The sequence below is a fragment of the Papio anubis genome, chromosome 3, assembly GCF_008728515.1.
Source record: "Papio anubis isolate 15944 chromosome 3, Panubis1.0, whole genome shotgun sequence".
Taxonomy (NCBI): domain Eukaryota; kingdom Metazoa; phylum Chordata; class Mammalia; order Primates; family Cercopithecidae; genus Papio; species Papio anubis.
The window spans coordinates 126,410,786-126,437,695 of NC_044978.1; the positions used below are offsets into that span (position 1 = coordinate 126,410,786).

The following is a 26,910-nucleotide window of genomic DNA, read 5'->3' on the forward strand; positions in this document are numbered from 1 at the left end:
GCCACCGTGCCCGGCCTCAGAAAAGATTTTAAAAACTCATCCTTCTGTGGTTTTTGGTATTTAGAACGGTCCTTTGCTATAGAGAGGTGTCCCCTACTTAATTTTCCTGTCTATTTTCAAAAGAGTGCAAATCAAATAATGGCTGATTTTTCTAACTACATTTTAAATTCTGAGTCTGACTGAGTTTTTAAAATTCAAAACTCAAAATAACATCTCTTCCTTGCAGTTCTAAACTGGTACCTAGCCAAATTTTTGTTTTGTTTTGTTTTGTTTTACTCTTTATGCATCAATAATTCCTATTTATGACTGCAGTAGAACACAACCATCAATATGTTTTGCCTGAAGGGAGAGTGGCTGCTATTAGGTGACTGAAATCATTCAGTTATTAGCTTTATCTTCACAACCTCCCCAGGGCAGGAAATTATATTCCTTTGAAGACATTTGTCTTAGGTCTTTTTCTCTCCCACCCCGTGGAAAGAAATGCAGTTTCAAGACAAAGAGCATAACTAATTCTCTAAAGAAAATAATTGAGCATTCAATCTTTGATTAGTCTGCCAAAAAAGATAAAATATCTTTGCTAATTTTAATACATGCTACATTGACTCAGTTTTAGATTGTAAACTGTAATCTATACGGCTGCTGAAAAGCAGTGACTGATAGGCGGTGTGGGTTATTTCTTAAAGTCAGTTATGTAGATTAAAATAATAGTCTGAAGTCTAACAAGGGCAGGCCTGGGGAGATGAAGGTATCCACAGTTTAGAGAAGGAATCATTAGTAAACTGATTCTTTTTCACTCTCAGAGTTGATAAATAAATACTTGTTGGTTTGCTCCCATTGAACACTAATCTTAATCAATTTTATGTCTACCAGATGGTACTAAAAATGATGAACGATAATACAGAATAAACACTGGATGTTGTAATACCTTAGAGCAAGAGTTAGCAAAAGCTTAACTGCTTCTTGGTGGAGCACGAAGGACTGGAGAATAAGATGATGACAAATGTCATCTGGAAGAGGGGATCTTGCTTTCATTGCTTTGTTTTTGGAAATGCTTTTGTAATTAGTCAATTATAAGCCTTATAACTGGATAAACTTGTGAGTGATACAAACTGGGTTTTAAAAAATTATACACTTAAAGACTACTGGGAAATATCAATTTGTCTTAAGCATACAAAGGAAATAATATATGGCTTCCAATGTGCTCACTGGTTTGTTTAAAGCCCAGTGGAGGACAGACAGCTGGTGATAGCTTTTTTATATTCCAGACTTGAGTATCATGCTTAAATGAGGTAGTATTTGCAAAGCGCTTTGCATTGTTCCTGGAATAGAAATGATGGCTATTAATTATTGTTGCTGCCCCCTGTGGGATGATCATACGAATAGATGGCAGCCTGCAAGCCTACGTGCTATGATGGCAGAGGGGCCAGGAAAGGTCCCTGACCCTGCCATTCAAGGTTCACTCTTGGGGCTTTGTGCTCTGTTAAATGTGAATGTTCTTTAGCAGCTATTTATGTCTTGGGATGAATAAGTTTATTAGGTCTTTTCAGAAGAATGGTGTCAAGAGTAGAAAAAAGGAGTACATATAAAGGTCCTGGCAGCTCTGAGGCTGAAAGCAGTGACAACCAAACCTGACTGCCCAGGACTGGCCCTGGTGCCCACGGGTGCACCAGATGCTGCAGGTGCCATCCATCTTGATACTTGTAAATATCTAGGATGTGAAAGTCTTGACTGCCAGGGGCATAAAGAGGAGAGCTTTTTTAAAGACTCAGCAACTCCAGCATCAGGGTATATTTAACTTTCTCCTCAGTGGTAGTATAGCAGCCCATGCCTTCCAGATGCTTCCTGCTTTGGCAAATGGGATATGCTTTGGGGAAGGCTGGGGAGGGCTTTGATGGAAAGGTGGTTAGCTCTAGGGAAGAATCTTGTTAACTGTACAGAAGCTCCCCAGTGTACTTCTTTTTGAAGCTTACAGATTCAAGAGAGGCCTGATGGGCCTGATGGGAAACATTCTCCGTGTTTCTCATGTTCTGGGCTTTCTGAACCAACTAGTTTCTGCCTGTGTTGCATGTTGGACCACCCATCTCCCTTGATTTTCCACTGACTTCTAAAGGTCTTACCATTCTTATAGCAAACATTAAAAAAGAACACATTAAGAATGAGTAGGAATTTTGTGGGGGAGGTGAAATAACAGGTTACTTCTTTGGGGGACATGTCCCACAAAGGTCGAATATTCCCTCAGTAACACTACTACCTTTTACTTGGAGTGAAAGTCTCACCATCAAAAGAACTACTTCCAGAACACCATTGTGGGAAGGGTGGGCTGTCTCTGGTCCTTCCTAACAGCATGCTGACAGTGACAGCTAGTTGGCTCTTGGAGAGACCCTGGGAAAGCCTGGCATTGAGGAGATGGTACACAAGGTAGATTTGAAAAAGGATAGAGTGCATGGCTGGTTCCCACCATCTCCGGAGGACTATGCAGGGTCGTGGATGCACTCACAGAGGGACAGAATATTACATGAGGGTCTTGGACCCCAAAGAAAAAGTGAGGAAGTGGGACTAGATATGAGTACCAAAGGTTTCTTCTTCTTCTTCTTTTTAAGCCTACTTCTCCATTTGCCAGCTTACTATGTCTATAGGCACAGGAGAGAGTGTAATCCTAATGCTAATGTTGACCTTTAGGTTCAAAGACAGTATCTACATACATCAACAAATATCACAAAGCCCATGCATTTTTTTCATCTTTGCTAGTGACGGAATAAATAAAGCATTCTTTTCAAAGCAAACGTATTATACAATATTACATTCTCATGCAAGATTTTATACCATGAAATATATTATTTTATGCAGCAAAATAAATCAAGTCAAGAGTATCTGAATGATAAAGATGGTAAAGGGAAGAGAAAATGTAAGGACAGCAGGGTGAATATAAATGGATGTACGAGAGAAAAAGACCTTTAAGACAAAGAGCTGGCTTCAGCATACTGACCTGATGTGATACTAAATGATCAACTAAGCCCCCTATTGTTTCGATAAGGGTTTGGGAGAATTTAAAATAAAAAAGAAATGTACCAAAGCACATAAAGCATTCTTTATACTCTTCTTACCTAGGAAGGCTGCCATGTTCATAACTTGACTAAACACACAGCTTGCAGGAGGATCATCACCTGCAATGCTTGAAAAAGATGAAATGTTTTATAGTTACTATATCAAAATCTATGATCCTCCTAACTTTTCCTATGGTCCCACAGAACAGAAGAGAATTGCTGGGTTACCTTATATATGGTGCATGCTTCACACCAGGTTTCCTGGATAACAACAACAAAAAAAAACCACAGAAGCTCAGGTTAAAGCACTGTCATTTGTGCAGTTTAACCTTCCCAGTGGGAAAGTTTTTGCTAAATCTATTGATGAACAATGAAATAGCCACAGATAAACTTTACCTTTCAGCTGAATTTAATGGTAAAATTTTGTCATCTTCCACAGCTATGAAGTATCTATCAAAAAAGAATAAGTTTATAGAACAAAGAAATTGAAAAAAAGAATCATTTGTTTCCCAGTTTTATTAAACTAACTGCACTAATTCATATTCACTTTTTCTAACTGAGAAATGCTCTTTTACAATTCTTCACCCATAGCTCATCTAGTTCTTTGAAGCTCAAATGTCATTATTAGTAATATTTCCTTAATTTTCAAAACATCCCCCAAATTGATGGCCATGCTTATAAACTGGAAACTAGAAAACAAGGAAATAGACCTTATAACTTTGAGCAAACTAAAATTAGGGTTCAGTTTCTAACTTCTCAGGAATATGTGTCCTACCTTTCCTAACAAACTTTAAGGAACTAAAATAATTTTCTTAAGGTGAATATTACCTAAAATAAGCAAGCGTGGGAACATTTTGTGGTAAGCCAGGACTTCTGATGTAATGATATTCATTTTATAAACATATCAGACCCAGTCGTGAATAACTTGACTATGAACTGGACTGCAGATGGAATCCACGGCATATTAGCACCAAGTTCGAAAATCTTGTAAATATTTAATTCAAATAACCAGTTTACAAAATGTTCATCACAACAAGAACACATGAACACAAAATAAACTCGTATTCTTCACCACCTGCTTTGCATAATTATTACTCACTCTTGTTACTTACTTTGGTTAACAGAAAATGGGAAAGAAATGAGGACTTCAGCAAGGTTGAATTAGTAAAATATATTATTTTGAAGTATTTATAAATACAGTCATATAGATATGCCATCTACTATTTTTTTCAGGGCAGGGACAGAGTCTTGCTCTGTTGCCCAGTCTGGAGTGCAGTGGCACGATCTCAGCTCACTGCAACCTCTGCCTCCAGGGTTCAAGTGATTCTCATGCCTCAGTCTCCTGAGTAGCTGGGATTACAGGCATGCGCCAGCATGCCTGACTAATTTCTGTATTTTCAGTAGACACAGGGTTTCGCCGTGTTGGCCAAGCTGGTCTCAAACTCCTGACCTCAAGTGATCTGCCCTCCTTGGCCTCCCAAAGTGCTGGGATTACAGGCATGAGCCATTGTGCCTGGCCGCCATATACTATTAAGGTTTACATTTTTATCTACATTGCACCTGAATCCTTAAATAATGAAATGAGCGAATACTCACACTATCCACAATCCAGCTGAAGTAAACAAAGTAAATACAAGAGGTAGGAACATCCACACGCTGCATTTCTTCCCATCCATGCCTGTACCACTGAAATAAAATAGACCTGTATTAATAATTAAGGCAAAACATTTACTTCACTCTTTCAAGATAGAAAGTTTAGTCTAACCGAAAAAAAAGTGTATTTTATGAAACCATGATTCAAATTGGTATCATCATTCCCACCTACTCACGTGGGAAATCCCTGAAACAGTTACCATGGATGATTGTTATCTAGCTTAAATATTCCAGAGTTTTAGTTGAGAACTAATAGAAAATTTATTTATTTATTTATTTATTTTGAGATGGAGTCTCGCTGTGCTCCCAGGCTGGAGTGCAGTGGCGTGATCTCGGCTCACTGCAAGCTCCGCCTCCTGGGTTCACGCCATTCTCCCGCCTCAGCCTCCCAAGTAGCTGAGACTACAGGCGCCCGCCACCACGCCCGGCTAGTTTTTTGTATTTTTAGTAGAGACGGGGTTTCACCATGTTAGCCAGGATAGTCTCGATCTCCTGACCTCGTGATCCACCCGCCTCGGCCTCCCAAAGTGCTGGGATTACAGGCTTGAGCCACCGCGCCCGGCCATAGAAAATTTATTTAAAAATTTTTTTTTTTTTTGTATAGATGGGGTCTAGCTATGTTGCCCAAGCTGGTCTTGAACTCCTGGCCCCAAGTGATCCTCCTACCTCGGCCTTCCAAAGCCTCACAGGCATGAGCCTCAGTGCCTGGCCAGAAAATTTTTCATAAAAACATTTATCCTTGTATAAGTATTGACACATTTAAGAAAAGACAAAAGAGTTTGGGTTAGGTTAGGACTTTCGCTAGAAGAGCTAAGTACCAAAGGTATACTTCAACCTACTTTCAGTGCTAATATTAACATTTATGTATTTATGGATCTGACATGTATATAAATCTATAGGCTGGCAGACGAAGGTGTTAAAAACAAATGGTTACTAAATAAATCAGCACTTATCAGGAGGAAATGACAAATGCTTTGCAAATCTGAACTTTTCTCATGACATGTTATTGAGCAGCAATCTCAGGAGACTAAAGATGAATGCTCTGTAAAACAATGCATTGTGTATAACTTTAAATTAGTGCTAATAAACACAATGAAAAAATACATATGTCTGGCGTTTTGGATGTTACAAAAATATATAAATAAAAAATCCCCCCCACACAAATGAAGTGAAAACTAGAAGCTCCAGAAGTGTCTATGAAAAATTATCAGTATTAAACATAAAGAAATAACTATCACTTTATGTCTTAACTGCCAGACAAAATCTATCTCAGACACTGGATGCCAACATAATCCTTATGGCAAAAACACCTGTTCTAAGAAAATTAAGTGCCCTAGTAACTTACACTGGGGACCTGACAATCAGAAGAATAATGTGATTAAATGGCACCTCTAGGGAGATATCAATGCTCTTTATTTTGAGTTTTACAATTAAAACAAGTTTTTTACAATTTTTTACAATTTTTTTACAAGTTTTTGCAGTTAAAGCAAGTTTGTTTACTGGGTTTGAACCAGCACTGCCCAATTTGTGAATACCTCCGAGACAACTGCTTTCATATGCTGGGACTCCCTGGACCCTCCAAGTGTTGAGACAAGAGAGGGAACATGATGGTCACTTCAGGATGGCAAAACAATCCCTTCTGCAACATCTCAGGAGGTCTTAGTTCCCTGAACTGGTCTACCTGATTACGTAGATCTTTCGGACTAGGAGATAGACACTGGGCCTACTAAAGTGTCTTTCAACAGTTGTGCCTTAGTCTAAACACATATCTGGGCAGTGGTGTTAAATAAATTACAGAATCTAGGAGTTGAAAGACATTAGAGCCACTTTCAATAATTTAATTTGCAACGAATCTAATCCAATACAATCCAACTCAAAATTATTGACACCCTACCTGTGCCAGGTACTATACCAGGTGGTGGAAATACTGAGGCGAGGTCTAATGAATATGACTATTTATACGTAACATTCTATGCAATATATGAAAACTATTGTATGAATTAGTGGTCCATGGCTGTCTAGTTTATATAATATGGAAGAAGAGTGAACATTTTAAGCATACACAACATTGCTAGTCAGTCTCTATTCATTTATTTATGTCCAAAAAGTTGTGGGCTCATAATAAAGCTCTCCATTATGCTAACAAAAATAATTCCATAAGTAGTCAAATGTAGAGGGAGCACAGAAAATAAGAGTGATGGTTGAGTATGTAAACCAATTATTCTAGGTCTGCCACTGAAATAGGGCCCTCTAATAGGATAAGTACAGCCGAGATGCTTAGGAGATCTGGTTCCCAACCTCAGCTTTCCCAATAACTGACTAATCAGGTCTGGGTTGTTACTTAAATCTGTAACACCATTTTCTTATGGTTTTACAGAATCTAGGAGCTGAAATGTCTTTCAGCTCCTAGATTGTGAGATTCAACTAAATGAACACTATTGAATGCAAAGAGAGGGAGAAGGACATCAAGGACAGAGTGGCAGTACCTTGGAGGTTAAGCCAAGTCTGGTATTTTATACCTTTGCAAAAACAGAATGATCCAATGTACTCAAAATTATCAGCCCCGGAGAAAATGTTAACTATCGTTACAACAGATTGGTGAATAAATCAGAATGACAACTTATTAATGTACAATGAGAGGCACAACTGTCAAATGGACAAATACTCATGCTGGCTCCCCTTTTAGGAATGTCTGTGTGGGAAATTGAAACTTTCAACCAGGGAGGTAGAGTGAAGAGGGTTAACAAGATAATTCTAAGACCATGGCATCAAGCTACAATAGCTTTATATACTAATTTCCTGGCCCGAGGTACTGGGATGTCCCATTTAGCCACTGATTCTCATTTACCTGCACTTGTCAGCTGATATTGTGACTAAAGAATTTGCAATAGAGAAATGACTCTGATGTGCTCTCTGCTCCAGGTACTGGGGAAGGATTCCAGGAGGTGTCTGGAGATGAATGTTTAATTTGGTTTAGTTTCACAGCTCTCTGAGCTGCCTTGGCTTGACAAGTTCAGATACTTGACCGAAAGTACCTTTTTGCAAAGGATAAACAATCTATTAAATTAACTCTCTCTCTCTTTTTATTTTTTTTGAGACACGATCTCGCTTTGTCACCCAGGTTGGATGGGGTGCAGTGACGCGATCACAGCTCACTGCTGCCTCAACCTCCTGGGCTCAAGCGATCCTCCCACCTCAGCCCCCAAGTAGCTGGGACTACAGCTGCATGCCACCACACCTGGCTAATTTTTTGTATTTTTTGTAGAGACAAGGTTTCACTATGTTGCCCAAGCTAGTCTGGAACTCCTGAGCTCAAGGGATCCACCCATGTGAGCCACTGCCCATGGCCAACTTAACTCTGTTAACTTTGCCTTACTGCTGCCTCAGAATTAAAGTTAAAAGTAGGAGATGGATCTCTTTCTTGCATCCTTCCAGACACCATGAAAATAAACTGATCCATTGCTTCTAGTCACATTAGAAAGTGTCACCCAAACTTTACTTGTATTTCCTAGCAAGAATAAATTCCACTCTTTCCCTGAGCTAAATCAACCAGTTTCCTTCCAGCTAGAAGAGTACATTTTCCCCTCGCCTCTTAAAGGAAAGAGGGGGAGAAGAATGGAATATTCCATACTCCTAAAATAGTTTTATCTTTGCATTCATTTTTATTTTTATTTTTTAAATTTTCTTTATTTTATTTTATTTTATTTTATTTTATTTTATTTTATTTTATTTTATTTTATTTTATTTTATTTTTTTGAGAAGGAGTCTCACTCTGTTGCCCAAGCTGGAGCGTGGTGGCACAATCTTGGCTCACTGCAACCTCCACCTCCCAGGTTCAAGCGCTTCTCCTGCTTCAGCCTCCTGAGTAGCTGGGACCACAGGCACCCCGTCACCACGCCCCTGCTAATTTTTGTATTTTTAGGAGAGACAAGGCCTCACCGTATTGATTAAGCTGGTCTCGAACTCCTGACTTCGTGATCCGCCCACCTCAGGCTCCCAAAGTGCTGGGATTACAGGTGTGAGCCACTGCACCTGGCCAGCATTTTTTTTTTTTTTTAAAGAGATGGCATCTCACTATGTTGTCCAGGCTGAACTCAAACTCTTGGGCTCAAGAGATCCTCCCACTTCAGCCTCCCTAGTAGCTGGGACTACAGGCATGCACCACCACACCTGGTTTGTTGTATCTTTACATTCTGAATTATACTTTTTTTTTTTTTTTTGAGATGGGGTCTCACTCTGTTGCCCAGGCTGGAATGCAGGGGTTCAATCTCGGCTCACTGCAACCTCCGTCTCCGGGGTTCAAGTGGTTCTCCCACCTCAGCCCCCTAAGTAGCTGGGATTACAGGCACCCGCCACCACACCCGGCTAATTTTTGTATTTTTAGTAGAGATGGGGTTTCACCACGTTGGCCAGGCTGGTCTCGAACTCCTGACTTCAGGTGATCAGCCCTCCTTGGCCTCCCAAAGTGCTGGGATTATAGATGTAAGCCAATGTGCCTGGCCCATACTTCTTTTATATTCTACATAATATTTACTGTATTTATATTAATCTTCTAATAATACTTCACAGTAAAAAAATTAAAGATAATTCTTCCTATGTCCTAAATGGTTAATTATATCCAGGACAACGTCACCTCATGAGCTTCTAAAAAGTGGAGGAAAAAAGCCAGAATTGCATAAACTTTCTTGAAAGGGTTCTGGCATTTAGATTTGCTTTGGAAGACTCTCCTCCGAATGGTATCATTTATCCAAATGATTTGCAAAGCTGTCGTCCAGATGGCCAAATCTTCCTAGAGAGCCAATACTGCAAACTCTCTGTATATTTCTGTCGCATGTTCTTTTCTTCCCATAAATGTCATTCCCTAAGTCTGAGTTCCCTTCACTCTCTTTTACTCAATCTGTGGTGTGAGTGAGACTGCACAGTGGGGCTCCTGAACACTATGAGTCAGATGATGAAAATTCCCACCTTCTATGCTCGTTTTGTGACCTGACATCCCTGCAGTTCTCTTTGTTCCTCTGAGAGAAAATGACCTGTAGCATGAGATCTTCAGAGGCTCCCACTGTGGACATTTTTGTTGCTCTGGAAGTCTTCAAGCTGCAAATATCCGAGAGAACACCTGGCCACTTGAAAGTGTACGATTTTGTGGAATTGAACAGAGTGTTACTATAAGCCCATATTAATTTATTATTTAAGACTCTAACTCCTTTCGTTGGTTTGAAAAGGGGGTGTTTATAAAGTCAAAGTCATGGCCAGGTGGGGTGGCTCATGCCTGAAATCCCAGCGCTTTGAGAGGCTGAGGTGGGCAAATCATCTGAGGTCAGGAATTCGAGACCAACCTGGCCAACATGATGAAACCCATCTCTAGTAAAAATACAAAAATTAGCGGGGTGTGGTGGCATGTACCTGTAGTCCCAACTATGCGGGAGGCTAAGGCAAGAGAATCGCTTGAGCCCAGGAGGCAGAGGTTGCAGTGAGCTGAGATTGCTCTACTGCACTCCAGCCTGGGTGACAGAGTGAGACTCTTCCTCAAAAAATAAACAAATAAATAAATAAAAAGTCAAAGTCATATGATTATTCATACTTTTATCATCAAATTCAAAACAGATAGTTTGTACATTATTAGCTACTGAAGCTACGGAGTGAAAGAACATAGCATACTGTCACCCATGCTAATCCTTGAAGACAAACTTTCTATTTTTTCAAGCCGCAAATGGAAATGGAAGCTACAAATGGAAAAGTAAAGCCCAATCTTCATTTACAGCTTTAAAAACTTTATTAGGGCCGGGCGCAGTGGCTCATGCTTGCAAACCCAACACTTTGGGAGGCCAAGGCCAGCGGATCATGGGGTCAGGAGGTCGAGACCATCCTGGCTAACATGGTGAAACCCCATCTCTACTAACAATACAAAAAAATTAGCCGGGCGTGGTGGCGCACGCCTGTAGTCCCAGCTACTTGGGAGGCTGAGGCAGAAGAATCGCTTGAACCTGGGAGGTGGAGGTTGCAGTGAGCCGAGATCACACCACTGCACTCCAGTCTGGGGGACAAAGCAAGACTCTATCTCAACAACAAAAAACAAAAAACAAAAAAACAACTTGATTAGTGAGAACCAGTTACAACAATGACTGTGAAGTGTCATTGTAGTTTATATTTCCAAGGGCTGGAAAGGACTTGCTTATTATAAACAGAAGGACTTTGTCCTGCCTGGGGCAATGGAGAGAGGCAGCTATAGTTCACAGACTCTGGAGCCAGGCTACCAGGGCTTGGAATCCAGCTCTGCCTCTTACTAGTTTTGTGTCCTTGGTTAAGTCTTCTCTGTGTCTCAGTTTCTTCATCAGCAAAGTGGAAATAATAATGGTATCTACCATATAGGGTTTTTATGAGGATCGAAAATATGTTTAAAGCACTCAGAACTGTGGCTGGCATACAATAAATGTTAGCCAGCATTTCAATAAATGTTAACTGTATGATGCTGAAAGTGCTGTTGGGGGTCTTTGGTTCTCTTTTTTTGTCTTGTAATTTATCAGGAAATGAGCTCCCTGCTACAGTAATTTTTCATTCTGCTCTCAGGGCCAACTGGAATGAAGCAGAAATGATGAACGAGTCGCCCATCATGACCACGACTGTCACAGTGTCCATGAACCAAGAGCATCCTTGGTTTGTTTTTTAATCACCTGTAAATCTTATTTTTCTTTTGTGTCATGGGCAAGTGTGAAGGGCTTGTATTATCTTATCATTCATTTGTAATTATAAGGGGTAATGATGAGGACTGTTTCTTTTGTTTTTCCCCTAAAATGTTTGCAGGCTCTCAGATATAAATCAGCCTGGGGAGATATGCAATACAACCAACGAATGTCACACTTGTTCTGCTAACAATTAAAATTTTGTTTTCACTGAATCCTAAGTTTGGGAAGGCATAATAGTCAGGTGACCTGGTGTCACCTTAAGAGTATATGACTTCCCTCCATCCACAGATATAAACAATATTATTCAATTAATGAGGTCAATCCCCCTGTTCCCACAACATTTTTCATACGTGCTGGCAAGAAACAACATGTAGTAAAGGATTTCTATTAAACATTACCATTCCCAAAAGAATATGATGATTCCTAAGTAGAACCAATGGCAACTAGTTTTTCTCCAATGCTGTCTTGATTTCTAAAAGCAATCACCTTCATTCAACTGACAGATGACTATAGGGATCCTTTCATGCCAGCGACCTAAGGATTCTTTTTCTCAGAAATCAATGGAGCACATTGTCCCAACACTATTTTTTTTTTTTTTTTTGAGATAGGGTCTCTCTCTGTCACTCAGGCTGGAATGCAGTGGCATGATCATGGCTCACTGCAGCCTCAATCTCCCCAGGCTCAGGTGATCCTCCCACTTCAGCTTCCTAAGTAGCTGGGACAACAGGCACGTGCCACTATGCCCAGTTAATTTTTGTAGACACAGGGTCTCGTCATATTGGCCAGGCTGGTCTTGAATTTCTGGGCTCAAGCGATCCACCTGCCTCGGACTCCCAAAGTGTTAGGATTACAGGCATGAGCCACTGAACCTGGCCTGTCCCTACACTATTGACAGAATAATCCCAGAAGGAATTCCCTTCTACCAGCACTTTAATTCAATAATGCTGTCTTAGAGTTTCTATGCCAAGATCCTCTTCAGAGTCCGTTTATATCTTTAATAATAATAAAAATATTGCCCACATGTGGCAGATGTAACTGCCAACCCAACAGTCATTTCTCCTCTTTTTCTTAGCTAATAGAAGTCTAATTTTATTAGGGACAGAAATGTGCTCAGCCCAAGGTCATGAGTTGTTAAGCCAATCATAGTGATCTCATTTTCCTTTAACAAGTACCTTTCCAGACTCCTTTTAACCTGGCCCATGAGATGCAAAAGAAAGCCTACTGAGTAGCAAATGGGAAGGGTTTGCATCCCTGATAGTGGATTGTTTCTTTTCTGCCCACCCTACTTCTCTCCCACTTGGGATGCTATAGTGAAAACATGGCACCTAGTGCTATGGCAGCCATAATGAAACCACGAGACAAAAAAACATGAAGACCCAAAGTCAACACATGGAGAATGGCAGATTAGATGGTAGGAAGAACTGAGTCCTTGATAACATCATTAAGACACTACCAAATGCTCAATATCACCTACCTCCAAACTAGTAAAAAAAAGTCATTATTGCTTTATTACTTTAGGGTGGTAGAGCACCAAAATCCACTCTCTCTCCTTCCATTATAATTTGGTAAGCAGCTGCTCACCTACATTATACTTCGCAGCCTCCTTTGCAACAAGTGTGGCCCTGTAAGTTCTCTCCAGTGGAAAATGACTGAAGGCTCATATGATAACAGAATTGTATTATACAGGAAAATGTCCATTTTCTAGAGAAGTATACTGAAGTATTTAGCAGCCAATTGTCATAATGTCTAAAATTCACTTAATATTTTCATCAACGGGGTAATTAAAAAGTTTTAGAGACACAGTGGTGATGGTTGTACAACACTGTGAATATAATTAATGCCACTGAATTATACACTTAGCAACGGTCACAATGGCAGTTTTTGTTATATATATTTCACCAAAATTTTTAGAAGTTTAAAAAGCCATTTCAAAAAAGATGAAGTACCACCTCACCCATTAGGATAGCTATTATCAAAAAACAAAAAGTGCTCTCTGGGCAGGGCATCTTTGAAAGAAAGGCAGCAGCCCCAGTTAGGGGCTTATGGATAAAACTCCCATCTCCCTGGGAAGGGCACCTTGAGGAAAGGGCAGCTGTGGGTGCAGCTTCAGCACACTTAAATGTTCCTGCCTGCCGGCTCTGAAGAGAGAAGCAGATCTCCCGGCACAGTGCTCAAGCTCTGCTAAGGGACTGACTGCCTCCTTAAGTGAGTCCTTGACCCCCGTGCCTCCTGATGGGGAGACACTTCCCAGCAGGGGTCGACAGACACCTCATACAGGAGAGCTCTGGTTGACATCTGGTGGGTGCCCCTCTGGGACAAAGCTTCCAGAGGAAGGAACAGGCAGCAATCTTTGCTGTTCTGCAGCCTCTACTGGTAATACCCAGGCAAACAGGGTCTGGAGTGAACCTCCAGCAAACTCCAACAGACCTACAGCAGAGGGGCCTGACTGTTAGAAGGAAAACTAACAAACAAAAAGGAATAGCAACAACATCAACAAAAAGGACGTCCACACAAAAACCCTATCTGGAGGTCACCAACGTCAAAGGCCAAAGGTAGATAAATCCACAAAGATGAGGAAAAACCAGTGCAAAAAGGCTGAAAATTCCAAAAATCAGAACGTCTCTTTTCCTCCAAGGGATCACAACTCCTCGCTAGCAAGGGAACAAAACTGGATGGAGAATAAGTCTGATGAATTGACATAAGTAGGCTTCAGAAGGTGGGTAAAAATAAACTCCTCTGAGCTAAAGGAACATGTTCAAACCCAACATAAGGAAGCTAAGGACCTTGAAAAAAGGTTAGAGGAACTGCTAACTAGAATAACCAGTTTAGAGAAGAACATAAATGACCTGATGGAGCTGAAAAACACAGTATGAGAACTTCATGAAGCATACACAACTATCAATAGCTGAATCAATCATGTGGAAGAAAGGATATCAGAGACTGAAGATCAACTTAATGAAATAAAGCATGAAGACAAGATTAGAGAAAAAAGAATGAAAACAAACAAACAAAGCCTCCAAGAAATATGGGACTATGTGAAAAGATCAAACCTTGATTGGTGTAACTAAAAGTGACAGGGAGAATGGAACCAAGTTGGAAAACACTCTTCAGGATGTTATCCAGGAGAACTTCCCCAACCTAGCAAGACAGGCCAACAATCAAACTCAAGAAATACAGAGAACACCACAAAGATACTCCTCAAGAGGAGCAACCCCAAGATACATAATTGTCAGATTCACCAAGGTTGAAATGAAGGAAAAAATATTAAGGGCAGCCATAGAGAAAGGTTGGGTTATCCACAAAGGGAAGCCCATCAGACTAACAGCAGATCTCTCTGCAGAAACCCTACAAGCCAGAAGAGAGTGGGGGCCAACATTCAACATTCTTAAAGAAAAGAATTTACAGCCCAGAATTTCATATCCAGCCAAACTAAGCTTCATAAGTGAAGTAGAAATAAAATCCTTTACAGACAAGCAAATGCTGAGAGATTTTGTCACCACCAGGCCTGCCTTACAAGTGCTCCTGAAGGAAGCACTAAACACGGGAAGGAACAACCAGTACCAGCCACTGCAAAAACATATCAAATTGTGAACACCATCAACACTATGAAGAAATTGCATCAACTAATGGTCAAAATAACCAGCTCGCATCATGACAGTATCAAATTCACACATAGCAATATTAACCGTAAGTGTAAATGGTCCAAATGCCCCAATTAAAAGACACAGACTGGCGAACTGGATAAAGAGCCAAGACCCATCAGTGTGCTGTATTCAGGCGACTGATCTCACATGCAAAGACACACATAGGCTCAAAATAAAGGGATGGACGAAGATCTACCAAGCAAACAGAAAGCAAAAAAAAAAAAAGCAGGGGTTGCAATCCCAGTCTCAGATAAACAGACTTTAAACCTACAAAGATCAAAAAAGACAAAGAAGGGCATTACATAATGGTAAAGGGATCAATGCAACAAGAAGAGCTAACTATCCTAAATATATATGCAGCCAATACAGGAGCACCCATATTCATAAAGCAAGTTCTTAGAGACCTACAAAGAGAGACTCCCACACAATAACAGTGGGAGACTTTAACACCCCACTGTCAATATTAGACAGATCAACAAGACAGAAAATTAACAAGGATATTCAAGACTTGAACTCAGCTCTGGACCAAGCAGACCTAATAGACATCTACAGAACTCACCATCCCAAATCAACAGAATATACATTCTTCTCAGCACCACATCACATTTATTCTAAAATTGACCACATAAAAAACACTCCTCAGCAAATGTAAAGAACAGAAATCATAACAAACAGTCTCTCAGACCACAGTGCAATCACATTAGAATTCAGGATTAAGAAACTCACTAAAGGCTGGGCGTGGTGGTTCATGCCTGTAATCCCAGCACTTTGGGAGGTCGAGGTGGGCAGATCACGAGGTCAGGAGATCGAGACCATCCTGGCTGACACGGTGAAACCCCATCTCTCCTAAAAATACAAAAAATTAGCCGGGCGTGGTGGCGTGCACCTGTGGTCCCAGCTGCTCAGGAGGCTGAGGCAAGAGAATGGCATGAATCTGGGAGTGTGAGCCAAGATCACACCACTGCACTCCAGCTTGGGCGACAGAGCGAGACTCCGTATCAAAAAAAATAAAAAATAAAAAAAAGAAACTCACTAAAAACTGCACAACTACACAGAAACTGAACAACCTGCTCCTGAATGACAACTGGGTAAATAACGAAATTAAGGCAGAAATCAGTAAGTTCTTTGAAACCAATGAGAACAAAGACACAATGTACCAGAATCTTTGGGACACAGCTAAAGCAGTGTTTAGAGGGAAATTTATAGCACTAAATTCCCACAGGAGAAAGCAGCAGAGATCTAAAATCAACACCCTAACATCACAGTTAAAAAAACTAGAGAAGCAAGAGCAAACAAATTCAAAAGTTAGCAGAAGACAAGAAATAACTAAGATCAGAGCAGAACTGAAGGAGACAGAGATACGAAAAACCCTTCAAAAAAATCAATGAATCCAAGAGCTGGCATTTTGAAAAGATTAACAAAATAGATAGACCGCTAGCCAGACTAATAAAGAAGAAAAGAGAGAAGAATCAAATAGACACAATAAAAAATGATAAAGGGGATATCACCACCGATCCCGCAGAAATACAAACTACCATCAGAGAATACTATAAATACCTCTACACAAACTAGAAAACCTAGAAGAAACGGATAAATTCCTGAACACATGCACCCTCCCAAGACTACATCAGGAAGAAGTCAAATCCCTAAATAGACCAATAACAAGTTCTAAAATTGAGGCAGTAATTAATAGCCTACCAACCAAAAAAAGCCCAGGACCAGAGAGATTCACAGCCGAATTCTACCAGAGGTACAAAGAGGAGCTGGTACCCTTCCTTCTGAAACTATTCCAAACAATATAAAAAGATGGACTCTTTCCTAACTCATTTGATGAGGCCAGCATCATCCTGATACCAAAACCTGGCAGAGACACAACAAAAAAAAGAAAATTTCAGGCCAATATCCCTGATGAACATCAGTGCAAAAATCCTCAATAAAATACTGGGAAACCAAATCCAGCAGCACATCAAAAAGCTTATCCACCATGATCAAGTCAGCTTCATCCCTAGGATGCAAGGCTGGTTCAACTTACGCAAATCAACAAGCATTATCCATCACATAAACAGGACCAATGGCAAAAACCACATGATTTTCTCAATAGATGCAGAAAAAGGCTTCAGTAAAATTCAACACCTCTTCATGCAAAAAACTCTTTTCTTTCTTTCTTTCTTTTTTTTTTTTTTTGAGACGGAATCTCGCTCTGTTGCCCAGGCTGCAGTGCAGTAGCGCGATCTTGGCTCACTGCAAGCTCCGCCTCCTGGGTTCACACCATTCTCCTGCCTCAGCCTCCCGAGTAGCTGGGACTACAGGTGCCCACCACCACACCTGGCTAATTTTTTGTGTTTTTAGTAGAGATAGGGTTTCACCGTGTTAGCCAGGATAGTCTCAATCTCCTGACCTTGTGATTCGCCTGCCTCAGCCTCCCAAAGTGCTGGGATTACAGGCGTGAGCCACTGCGCCTGACCCATGCAAAAAACTCTCAATAAACTAGGTATTGATGAAACGTATCTCAAAGTAATAAGAGCTATTTATGACAGACCCACAGCCAATATCATACTGAATGGGCAAAAGCTGGAAGCATTCCCTTTGAAAACCTGCATAAGACAAGGATGCCCACTCTCACCACTCCTATTTAACATAGTATTGGAAGTTCTTGCCAGGGCAATCAGGCAAGAGAAAGAAATAAAGGGTATTCAAATAGGAAGAGGGGAAGTCAAATTGTCTCTGTTTGCAGATGACATGATTGTATATTTAGAAAACCCCATCGTCTTAGCCCAAAATCTCCTTAAGCTGATAAACAACTTCAGCAAAGTCTCAGGACACAAAATAAATATGCAAAAATCACAAGCTTTCCTATACACCAATAATAGACAAACAGAGAGCCAAATAATGAGTGAACTCCCATTCACAACTACTACAAAGAGAATAAAATACCTAGGAATACAACTTACAAGGGATGTAAAGGACCTCTTCAAGGAGAACTACAACCCACTGCTCAAGGAAATAAGACAGGACACAAACAAATGGAAAACCATTCCATGCTCATGGATAGGAAGAATCAGTATCATGAAAATGGCCATACTGCCCAAAGTAATTTACAGATTCAATACTATCCCCATCAAGCTACCATTGACTTTCTTCACAGAATTAGAAAAAACTAGTTTAAATTTCATATGGAACCCAAAAAGAGCCCATATAGCCAAGACAATCCTAAGCAAAAAGAACAAAGCTGGAGGTATCACACGGATGTGACTTCAAACTATGCTACAAGGCTACAGTAACCAAAACATCATGGTACTAGTACCAAAACAGATATACAGACTAATGGAACAGAACAGAGGTCTCAGAAATAATGCCACACATCTACAACCATCTGATCTTTGACAAACCTGACAAAAGCAAGAAATGGGGAAAGGATTCCCTATTTAATTTTATTATTTAAAAAATTAAATTATTATTTAATTAGCTGTGTTAGCAAAACTGGCTAGCTATATGCAAAAAACTGAAACTGTACCCCTTCCTTACACCTTATACAAAAATTAACTGAAGATGGATTAAAGACTTAAATATAAGACCTAAAACCATAAAAACCCTAGAAGAAAACCTAGGCAATACCATTCAGGACATAGGCAATGGCAAAGACTCCATGACTAAAACACCAAAAACAATGGCAACCAAAGCCAAAACTGACAAATAGGATCTAATTAAACTAAAGAGTTTCTGCACAGTAAAAGAAACTATCATCAGAGTGAACAAGCAACCTATACAATGGGAGAAAATTTTTGCAATCTCTCCATCTGACAAAGGGCTAATATCCAGAATCTACAAGGAACTTAAACAAATCTACAAGAAAAAAGCAAATAACCCCATCAAAAAGTGGGCGAAGGACATGAACAGACACTTCTCAAAAGAAGACATTTATGGAGCCAACAAACATGAAAAAAGCTCAGTATCACTGGTCATTAAAGACATGCAAATCAAAGCCACAATGAGATACCATCTCATGCCAGTTACAATGGCAATCATTAAGAAGTCAGGAAACAACAGATGCTGGAGAGGATGTGGAGAAATAGGAATGCTTTTACACTGCTGGTGGGAGTGTAAATTAGTTCAACCATTGTGGAAGACAGTGTGATGATTCCTCAAGGGTCTAGAACCAGAAATACCATTTGACCCAGCAGTCTTATCACTGGGTATATACCCAGAGGATTATAAATCATTCTACTAGAAAGACAAATGCACACATATGTTTGTTGTAGCACTATTCACAATAGCAAAATCTTGGAACCAACCCAAATGCCCATCAATGATAGACTGGATAAAGAAAATGTGGCACATATACACCATGGAATACTATGCAGCTATAAAAAAGGATGAGTTCAAGTCCTTTGCAGGGACATGGATGAAGCTGGAAACCGTTATTCTCAGCAAACTAACACAGGAACAGAAAACCAAACACCACATGTTCTCACTTATAAGTGGGATTTGAACAATGAGAACACATGGACACCTCGAGGGGAACATCACACACTGGGGCCTTTCAGGGGGTGGGGGGCTAGGAGGAAGCATTAGGAGAAATACCTAATGTAGATGACGGGTTGATGGGTGCAGCAAACCACCATAACACGTGTATACCTATGTAACAAACCTGAACGTTCTGCACATGTACCCCAGAACTTAAAGTATAATTAAAAAAAAGAAAGGAAAAAAAAGTAACAAGTGTTGGCAAGGATGTGGAGAGATTAGAACCCTTGTGCATTGTGGCTGGGAATGCAAAATGTTACAGCTGCTGGAAAATGGTATGGCAGTTCCTCAAAAAATTAAAAATGGAATGACCATGTGATCCATAAATTTTACTTCTGTGTATATAACCATACAAATTGGAAGCAGGGACTTGAACAGATATTTGCATACCCATGTTTATAGCACCATTATTCACAATAGCTAAAAGGTGGAAAACAAGTGTTCATCAACTGATGAAGGGGTGAATAAAATGTGGTCTAGACATACAATGGAATATTATTCAGACTTACAAAGGAAGGAAATTCCGATACATGCTGAATTATGGATTAACTTTGAAGTCATTGTGCCAAGTGAAATAAGCCAGACACAAAAGTAGTGAAATTCACAGAATTAGCAGTGAAATTCACAGAAGCAAAAGTGGAATGTTGGCTGTCAGGGGATGGGGGAAAAGTGGGAATGAGGAGTTATTGTTTAATGGGTATGGAGTTTCAGTTTTGCACTGAACTGCACGCTTAAACATCATAAATTTAATGTCATGATAATTTACCACAGTTTAAAAAAAAGACAGTCATAAGGAAAATGTGTGACTAAAATCTGGTGTGTACCAACAAAATCTGTTGACCTTAAAAAAAAAAAACCTGTCACCTGACCTAACTTGGAAAGCAGGCTACATTTCTATTGAGCCTCTACCCAGACTGATTTGCAAAGAGAGATACAAAAGAAGAGGAAGAGTTTAGAAATTTGGTGTCTTGAAGGGTTGGAAAAGCCAATAACTTCTATACCTCAAACAGCAAGAGATTGGAGATGAAAATAAGGGTTCTGTCTTCCCTCCCAAGTCTGCTGTCTCAGAGCGCTCCATATAGCTGCCGCTACATTGTGAGAGGAAAACATGGAGGGCAAGGAAGCAAAGAAAAAAGCAGGCAGAGAGCCCAAGTTTTGGAAAGAAGGTTGGGAGAGAAGGCTGGCATGTGAACTGGCTGGAAGTTCTGAGTACCTGAACTGCATTAGCAAAGGGACCATAGCCAAGCCACTAAAACGACTGTTGCACTCTCAAACTTCCAAATTGGCACCAGCAGGCAGTGGGCTGCAAAAGCTGAACAGCCACCAAGAGGGGATAACCCCAGCACCCACTTTAGATTTGGTGAAGGAGGAAACTGAACACAGAGAAGCCCCTTCCCCAAGGGCAAGGCCAAGGGACACCAAGAGCATGAGCAAGGGCTCTCCTGAAGAGCAGTACCAGAATCTAGTCAGGGCATCTCCTCTTCCGCCGGGGCAGGGGCCTTCCCATTGCCTGCCGCAGGATCCCAGCCCTGCTATGGACCAGGGGCTGCTGTGTGCATTTCCTCCTCCTCTTTTTCCAGCGGGAGTTTTAATTGTGTTTTCTCTGCTCGTGGTTTATTGAGTGTGAGTATGAGTGCAGAAGTGGGGAGATAACTTGCTTTTTATTTTATGTATTTATTTATTTATTTATTTTGAGACGGAGTCTTGCTCTGTCGCCCAGGCTGAAGTGCAGTGGCTCGATCTCGGCTCACTGCAAGCTCCGCCTCCCGGGTTTACGCCATTCTCCTGCCTCAGCCTCCGGAGTAGCTGGGACTACAGGCACCCGCCACCTCGCCCGGGTAGTTTTTTGTATTTTTTAGTAGAGACGGGGTTTCACTGTGTTAGCCAGGATGGTCTCGATCTCCTGACCTCGTGATCCGCCCGTCTTGGCTTCCCAAAGTGCTGGGATTACAGGCTTGAGCCAACGTGCCTGGCCGATAACTTGCTTTTTAGTTCCCAGGTTGCAAGACCATCAGGAACCATGCTGGAACGTAATGGAAATGATTCATATGTTACCCAGTGACCATGGACTTTCAGGCAGTGCATTCACTGGATGGGGCTTTGGTTTGTCTCCCTTGGGATGAAGCAAGTGTGTTCTGTGTGTAGAAACTGGGGCGTTCACTAATTCTTGGTGGTCAGAGGCACTGATTCCAGCAAAGAGGGCCAGCTGACTATGAACACCCATTCTTCGCTTCTTCCACTGTGTCAGAAGAATAGCTAGGCACATGGCTGCCTGGCTACATGACTCTCCCCATTTTCCTCTGCACTGTGAAGTAGCCACTGAATTAATTCTTGCCAATGGAATGTCAGCCTGCCTGGCACGTACTCATTTCCTATGAACTGGGACATAATGACCAAAAGACAGGAGCTATGCTGCAGATAGCCTGGCTATCATGAGCCCCTTCTCCCCTCAGTGATATGAAATAGCCACCATGGACTGTTATGTGAAAAAAAAAAAATCATTTTTAAGCAACATTATTGTTGCCTTATTGTTGTTATAGCAGCTGAATCTTTCACTCTAGCTAATGTATTCAGATACTCTGTTAATTGAAGCCCAAACACCTTACGTGATGTTTCACCCTATTCTCTATAAAAAGGACAAAGTCACTCTGTTCATCAGCTACTTGAGAGGTATATTGATTCTGAGGTGACACTAACTTAACAGAACCCTACTCTGGTGAATCCACTGATTCCCAAGAGTTCCAAGTGACTGGGTGGTTCCCCTCAGCACAGGGAGGAAGTAAGGCCAGGGAATGGGTTCCTCACTTAGCAGTAGCCCATCTTTGACATATACAATTTTTAGAAAGGTTTTATAAATATGCACACATACATTTTCCTTAAATATTTCACTGTATTTTACTCAGCACAGTCCCCTGAGAAGTATAGGAATGTATAGGTAACATGACTAATTTCATTTTATAGATGACAGTGAGGTGATTACTCCCAATATGACTGACTCAGCAGTTCTAAAGAAATCTCTTGGCCAGGTGCAGTGGCTCACGCTTGTAATCCCAGTACTTTGGGAGGCCGAGGTGGGCAGATCACAAGGTCAGGAGATGGAGACCAGCCTGGCTAACATGGTGAAACCCCGTCTCTACTAAAAATATAAAAAAGTAGCTGGGTGTGGTGGCAGGTACCTGTAATCCCAGCTACTTGGGAGGCAGAGGCGGAAGAATCGCTTGAACCCAGGAGGCGGAGGATGCAGTGAGCTGAGATCGTGCCACTGCACTCCAGCCTGGGAAACAGAGCGAGACTCTGTCTGAAAAGAAAAAAAAAAGAATCTCTTCTAGTCCTTCAGCCATATGCAGTGATTTCATGTGCTTTCCTATCCCTAAGGCAAAAACAAACAAACCAAAAAACCAAATCTGTAGGGCAGCCTGACCACAAGCTAACTGAAAATGAGATCCTTGTGCCTGGAAGCCCCTGGTCTACAGCTTTGAAATAGCATCACAGCAACCCTTTTTCTGGCCCATAGTCACAGCTCCAAGTGCCAAAACAAACAGTGAGCCTTCACAATGCTGGCTCTCCTTGCTAGGCTCTGACATCAACACCTCAGGCCTGGTTCAGTGAAGAGAAACAACCAAACATGAAGCAAACCAGAGCACAACAAGAAATGCACCACCCAGATCCCCAGAGGACAGACAGGCCCAGAAAGCTCAAGAGATGGGAACCTGAGAGGCAAATTCAGGTTGAATCTTATGTGGCTAATGGTAGAACACAAAGACTGAGAAATGCCAGGCGAATGCATTTGACCATCAAGCCCCAAACACTAAACTCGGACCTCCTCCTCAAACAAACTGGCAGCTGCTCAGTGGATGTGTTACACCAGGGTGATAGTCAAAATGATAATTCTTCCATGCTCCATTCTAATGGGAATTCAGAACAGAGCAGGAACCATGAGCACACAGCCTGGATCCAAAATCTCTGGTTTCAAATCCAGGCTCTGCCACTTAGTAGCTGGATGATGCTGCACAAACTGCTTAAACTTCTTTAAGCCTCAATTTTTTCATCTATAAAATGGGGATCATAAAAGTACCTATTTCCTAGGGCCGCGGTGAAGATTAAGGGAGTGAACATACATGAGGCTATTTGATAAGCACATGGCAAGCATTCAATAATTGGAAGCTATTATTGTTATAAATGGTTGTCTCAGTACCACTGATGCCCATCCCACTTGTGGTCCAGGAAAAGAAGGTAAAACTGCAGATCTAGTCCAGCTGAAAAATGACTGGTTAGGAACTCAGTGAGAAACCTGACAGAGCATGTAGAATATGCTTTTAATGTCCTCTAGGTGAAGTAGAAGGAACAAATCCTTCAAACAGTCTCTTAGAAATTACTTTACACCGATGACTTCTTTGGAAGGACAAAACACACGTGAAATATACCAGATCATAGGTTTCTTGTTGGAGTTCACACCGATGATGGGGAAGGTTGTACATCATCCTGCATTCTTCCTATGGCCAGAAGAACTAATCAACAACTCAGAACCCGAACTCCCCAGAACACTTAGGACCACTACATCACCAGAATGAAAAACAGTGAGACCAGGGACTTGTAAAATGCAGTTAACTGCCTGATGCCTGTCCTTCCAAAGCCTGTTGGTGTTCCACACACCTCGTGAAAGGTGACTCAATGAAGTTTCTCACTTCATACAGTACTCTGTACAAAAACCGACCTGGAACAGACTTTGTAAATGATCAACCTTCCCTATCTTCCTCAAATCCTCTCTCATTTCCCACCAATGATAACATTTCATGTTTATTTTAAGCACTTAAAAGGTTACAGGATATGAATAAGAGTGTGTCCTCAGAAACAGGAGCAAAATCAGGAAGATCATTGTGATGGTTAATTTTAAGTGTCAGCTTGATTGGGCTAAAGAATGCCCAGGTATCTGGTAAAACATTATTCCTGCACGTGCTTGTCAGGACATTTCTGGAAGAAATCAGCATTTGAATCAGTAGATTGAGTAAAGAAAACTCACCCTTATCAACGTGGGAAGGCATCACCCAATCCATTGAGGGCCCCAATAGAACAAACAGGCAGAGGAGGGATGAATTCTCTCTTTTCTTGCACTGGAACACCCATCTTCTACTGCCTTTGGACATCAGAACTCCAGTCTCTGCCTTGGGACCACAGACACATAGCTGCACATCTCCCAGGCTCTGAGGCCTTCAGCATCGGACTGACAGTTACATCTTCGGCTCCCCTTGCTCTCAGGCCTTCAGACTTGGACTGGATTGTAACACCAGCTTTATGGGGTCTCCAGCTTGCAGATGGCACATCATAGGACTTCTGACCTCCATAATTGCCTAAGCCAATTCTCATAATAAATCTCCTTTTAAATATCTCCATATATCCTATTGGTTCTGTTTCTCTGGAAAACTCTGACTATACAGTCATCAGCAAAAGTGGCTCCATAGTTAACCAAGAAAATGAAGCAACCAAGAAAATGAAGCATGTAGAGCAATAACATATTCTAACAACAACTTGCAAGTGCACTGCTAAGAGGACTGACATGTTTCCCAACTCTCCTTACAGAGACTAGCAAATATTCTCAGAAAATAGTGACTGGGCTGGGCGTGGTAGCTCATGTCCATAATCCCAGCACTTTGGGAGGCCGAGGCGGGTGAATCATCTGAGGTCAGGAGTTGGAGACCAACCTGGCCAACATGGTGAAACTCTATCTCTACTAAAACTACAAAACTTAGGCAGGTGTATTGGTGGGCACCTGTAATCCCAGCTCCTGGGGAGACTGAGGCAGGAGAATTGCTTGAACCCAGGAGGTGGAGCTTGCAGTGGACCGAGATCACGCAACTGCACTCCTGCCTGGATGACAGAGTGAGACTCCATCTCAAAAAACAAAAAGAAAGTAGTGACCGGCACGAGCTGCTCCATGCCCTGGCCCCTGGCCACCGTGCCCCTCAGCGGCTCTCCAAAGGCTCCAGTGTTGCTTACCAGACCCAGGATGCACTGGGCTTTGGTCCTGGGTTACCTCTACAGGGCAGTCCTCTCCTGGCTGTCCCTTTACAGCTTTTTATGCCAGCTGCCTTCTTCAGCCGCCTCTACTTCCCTATGAAGCGGATCATATGTTGACACCATTTTCCTCTCCTAGGTGGGAGGGTAGGGCAGGGCGGAGGTTGGGGGAATCATCCTTTGTGACATACAAGGGGTTTCTCCTTTTGTTCCCTTTACCATTCCTAGACCAGCAGGCTCCTCCCTACTGGGGTTTGGCTGCCCAGTTTCTAGACAATGGGCACTGCTGTACCTTTCCGGACTTGCCACCTGCCTGCACCACTTCCTTCCCAGCAATGGAACCTGACTAATTCACCTTTAAAGCAGCTCTACGGTACTTGGTAGAGTACAAAGAATGGACTGAGAGAATATTCTTCTTTTAGAAGTAGCTCATCAGTTATTAGATAATCTGTTCTCTTCCTTAGAAAACTATTTAAAGCATATTATTTGGATTCTCAAATCAGTTATACTCCCCCCAATATCTTGAATTGTTCGTCGCCTGGGATGAATTAAGGGCAGATTCATTGACTGAAGAAGTTGAACCATTAGCATTCTCAGTGTGTCTGAACAGTGCCGTATGGGGGAGAAAGCTGCTTTGATTCAGAGGACGAGTGTTAGTCTTCTGGAAAGAAACAACCTGACGGTAAAGAACAGTAATCTGCCAAACCTGCTCGACAGAAATAGCCTCACTTCTTTTGTTGTAAATCTATATTTATCACATCACCTTTTGGCCTACAATATGGTTTTCCGAACAGAGTTACTCACCAGAAAGGATTTTCCTAAGCAAATGACTACTGTTGCTTTAGCCCCATGGTGAATGCTGTAGTAGCCCCTTATCCACAAGGGACACACACATGCCATGACCCCCAAGAGATGCCTGAAATCTTGGATAGTAACAAACTCTATATATACGATGTTTTTTCTTTCTTTTCTTTTCTTTTCCTTTCGAGATGGGGTCTCACTCTGTTGCCCAGGATACAGTGCAGTGGCCAAAAATTGGCTCACTGCAACCCCTGCTTCCCAGGATCAAGCTATTCTCCTGCCTCAGCCTCCCCAAGTAGCTGGGATTACAGGCACGCACCACTATGCCCAGCTAATTTTTGTAATTTTAGTAGAGATGGGGTTTTATCATGTTGGCCAGGCTGGTCTTGAACTGCTGACCTCAAGTGATCCACCCCCCTCAGCCTCCCAAAGTGTTGGGATTACAGGCATGAGCCACCGAGTCTGGCCACGATGTTTTTTCTATACATACATGCATATGATAAAGTTTAATTTATAAATTAGGCAGAGTAAGAGAGTAACAACAATAAT

At 41.5% G+C, this 26,910-nt stretch overlaps 1 protein-coding gene across 4 annotated transcripts in view; it reads right to left on the reverse strand.

Annotated features, from left to right (window-relative positions):
• The window catches only part of TMEM150C (transmembrane protein 150C), an 86,342-nt gene that overhangs the window by 15,263 nt on the left and 44,169 nt on the right, over positions 1-26,910 (reverse strand). For 2 of the 4 annotated variants that reach the window (XM_031664565.1, XM_031664566.1), the window contains exons 2-5: positions 4,641-4,730; positions 3,441-3,494; positions 3,273-3,305; positions 3,105-3,172 (exon numbers count right to left, since the gene is read on the reverse strand). In XM_031664565.1, the coding sequence (XP_031520425.1) occupies positions 3,105-3,172; positions 3,273-3,305; positions 3,441-3,494; positions 4,641-4,730 (245 nt within the window). Of the gene's footprint in view, positions 1-3,104; positions 3,173-3,272; positions 3,306-3,440; positions 3,495-4,640; positions 4,731-24,568; positions 25,199-25,542; positions 25,709-26,910 lie in introns of those variants that run through there. The other 2 variants (XM_031664567.1, XM_031664568.1) reach the window with 2 other exon arrangements.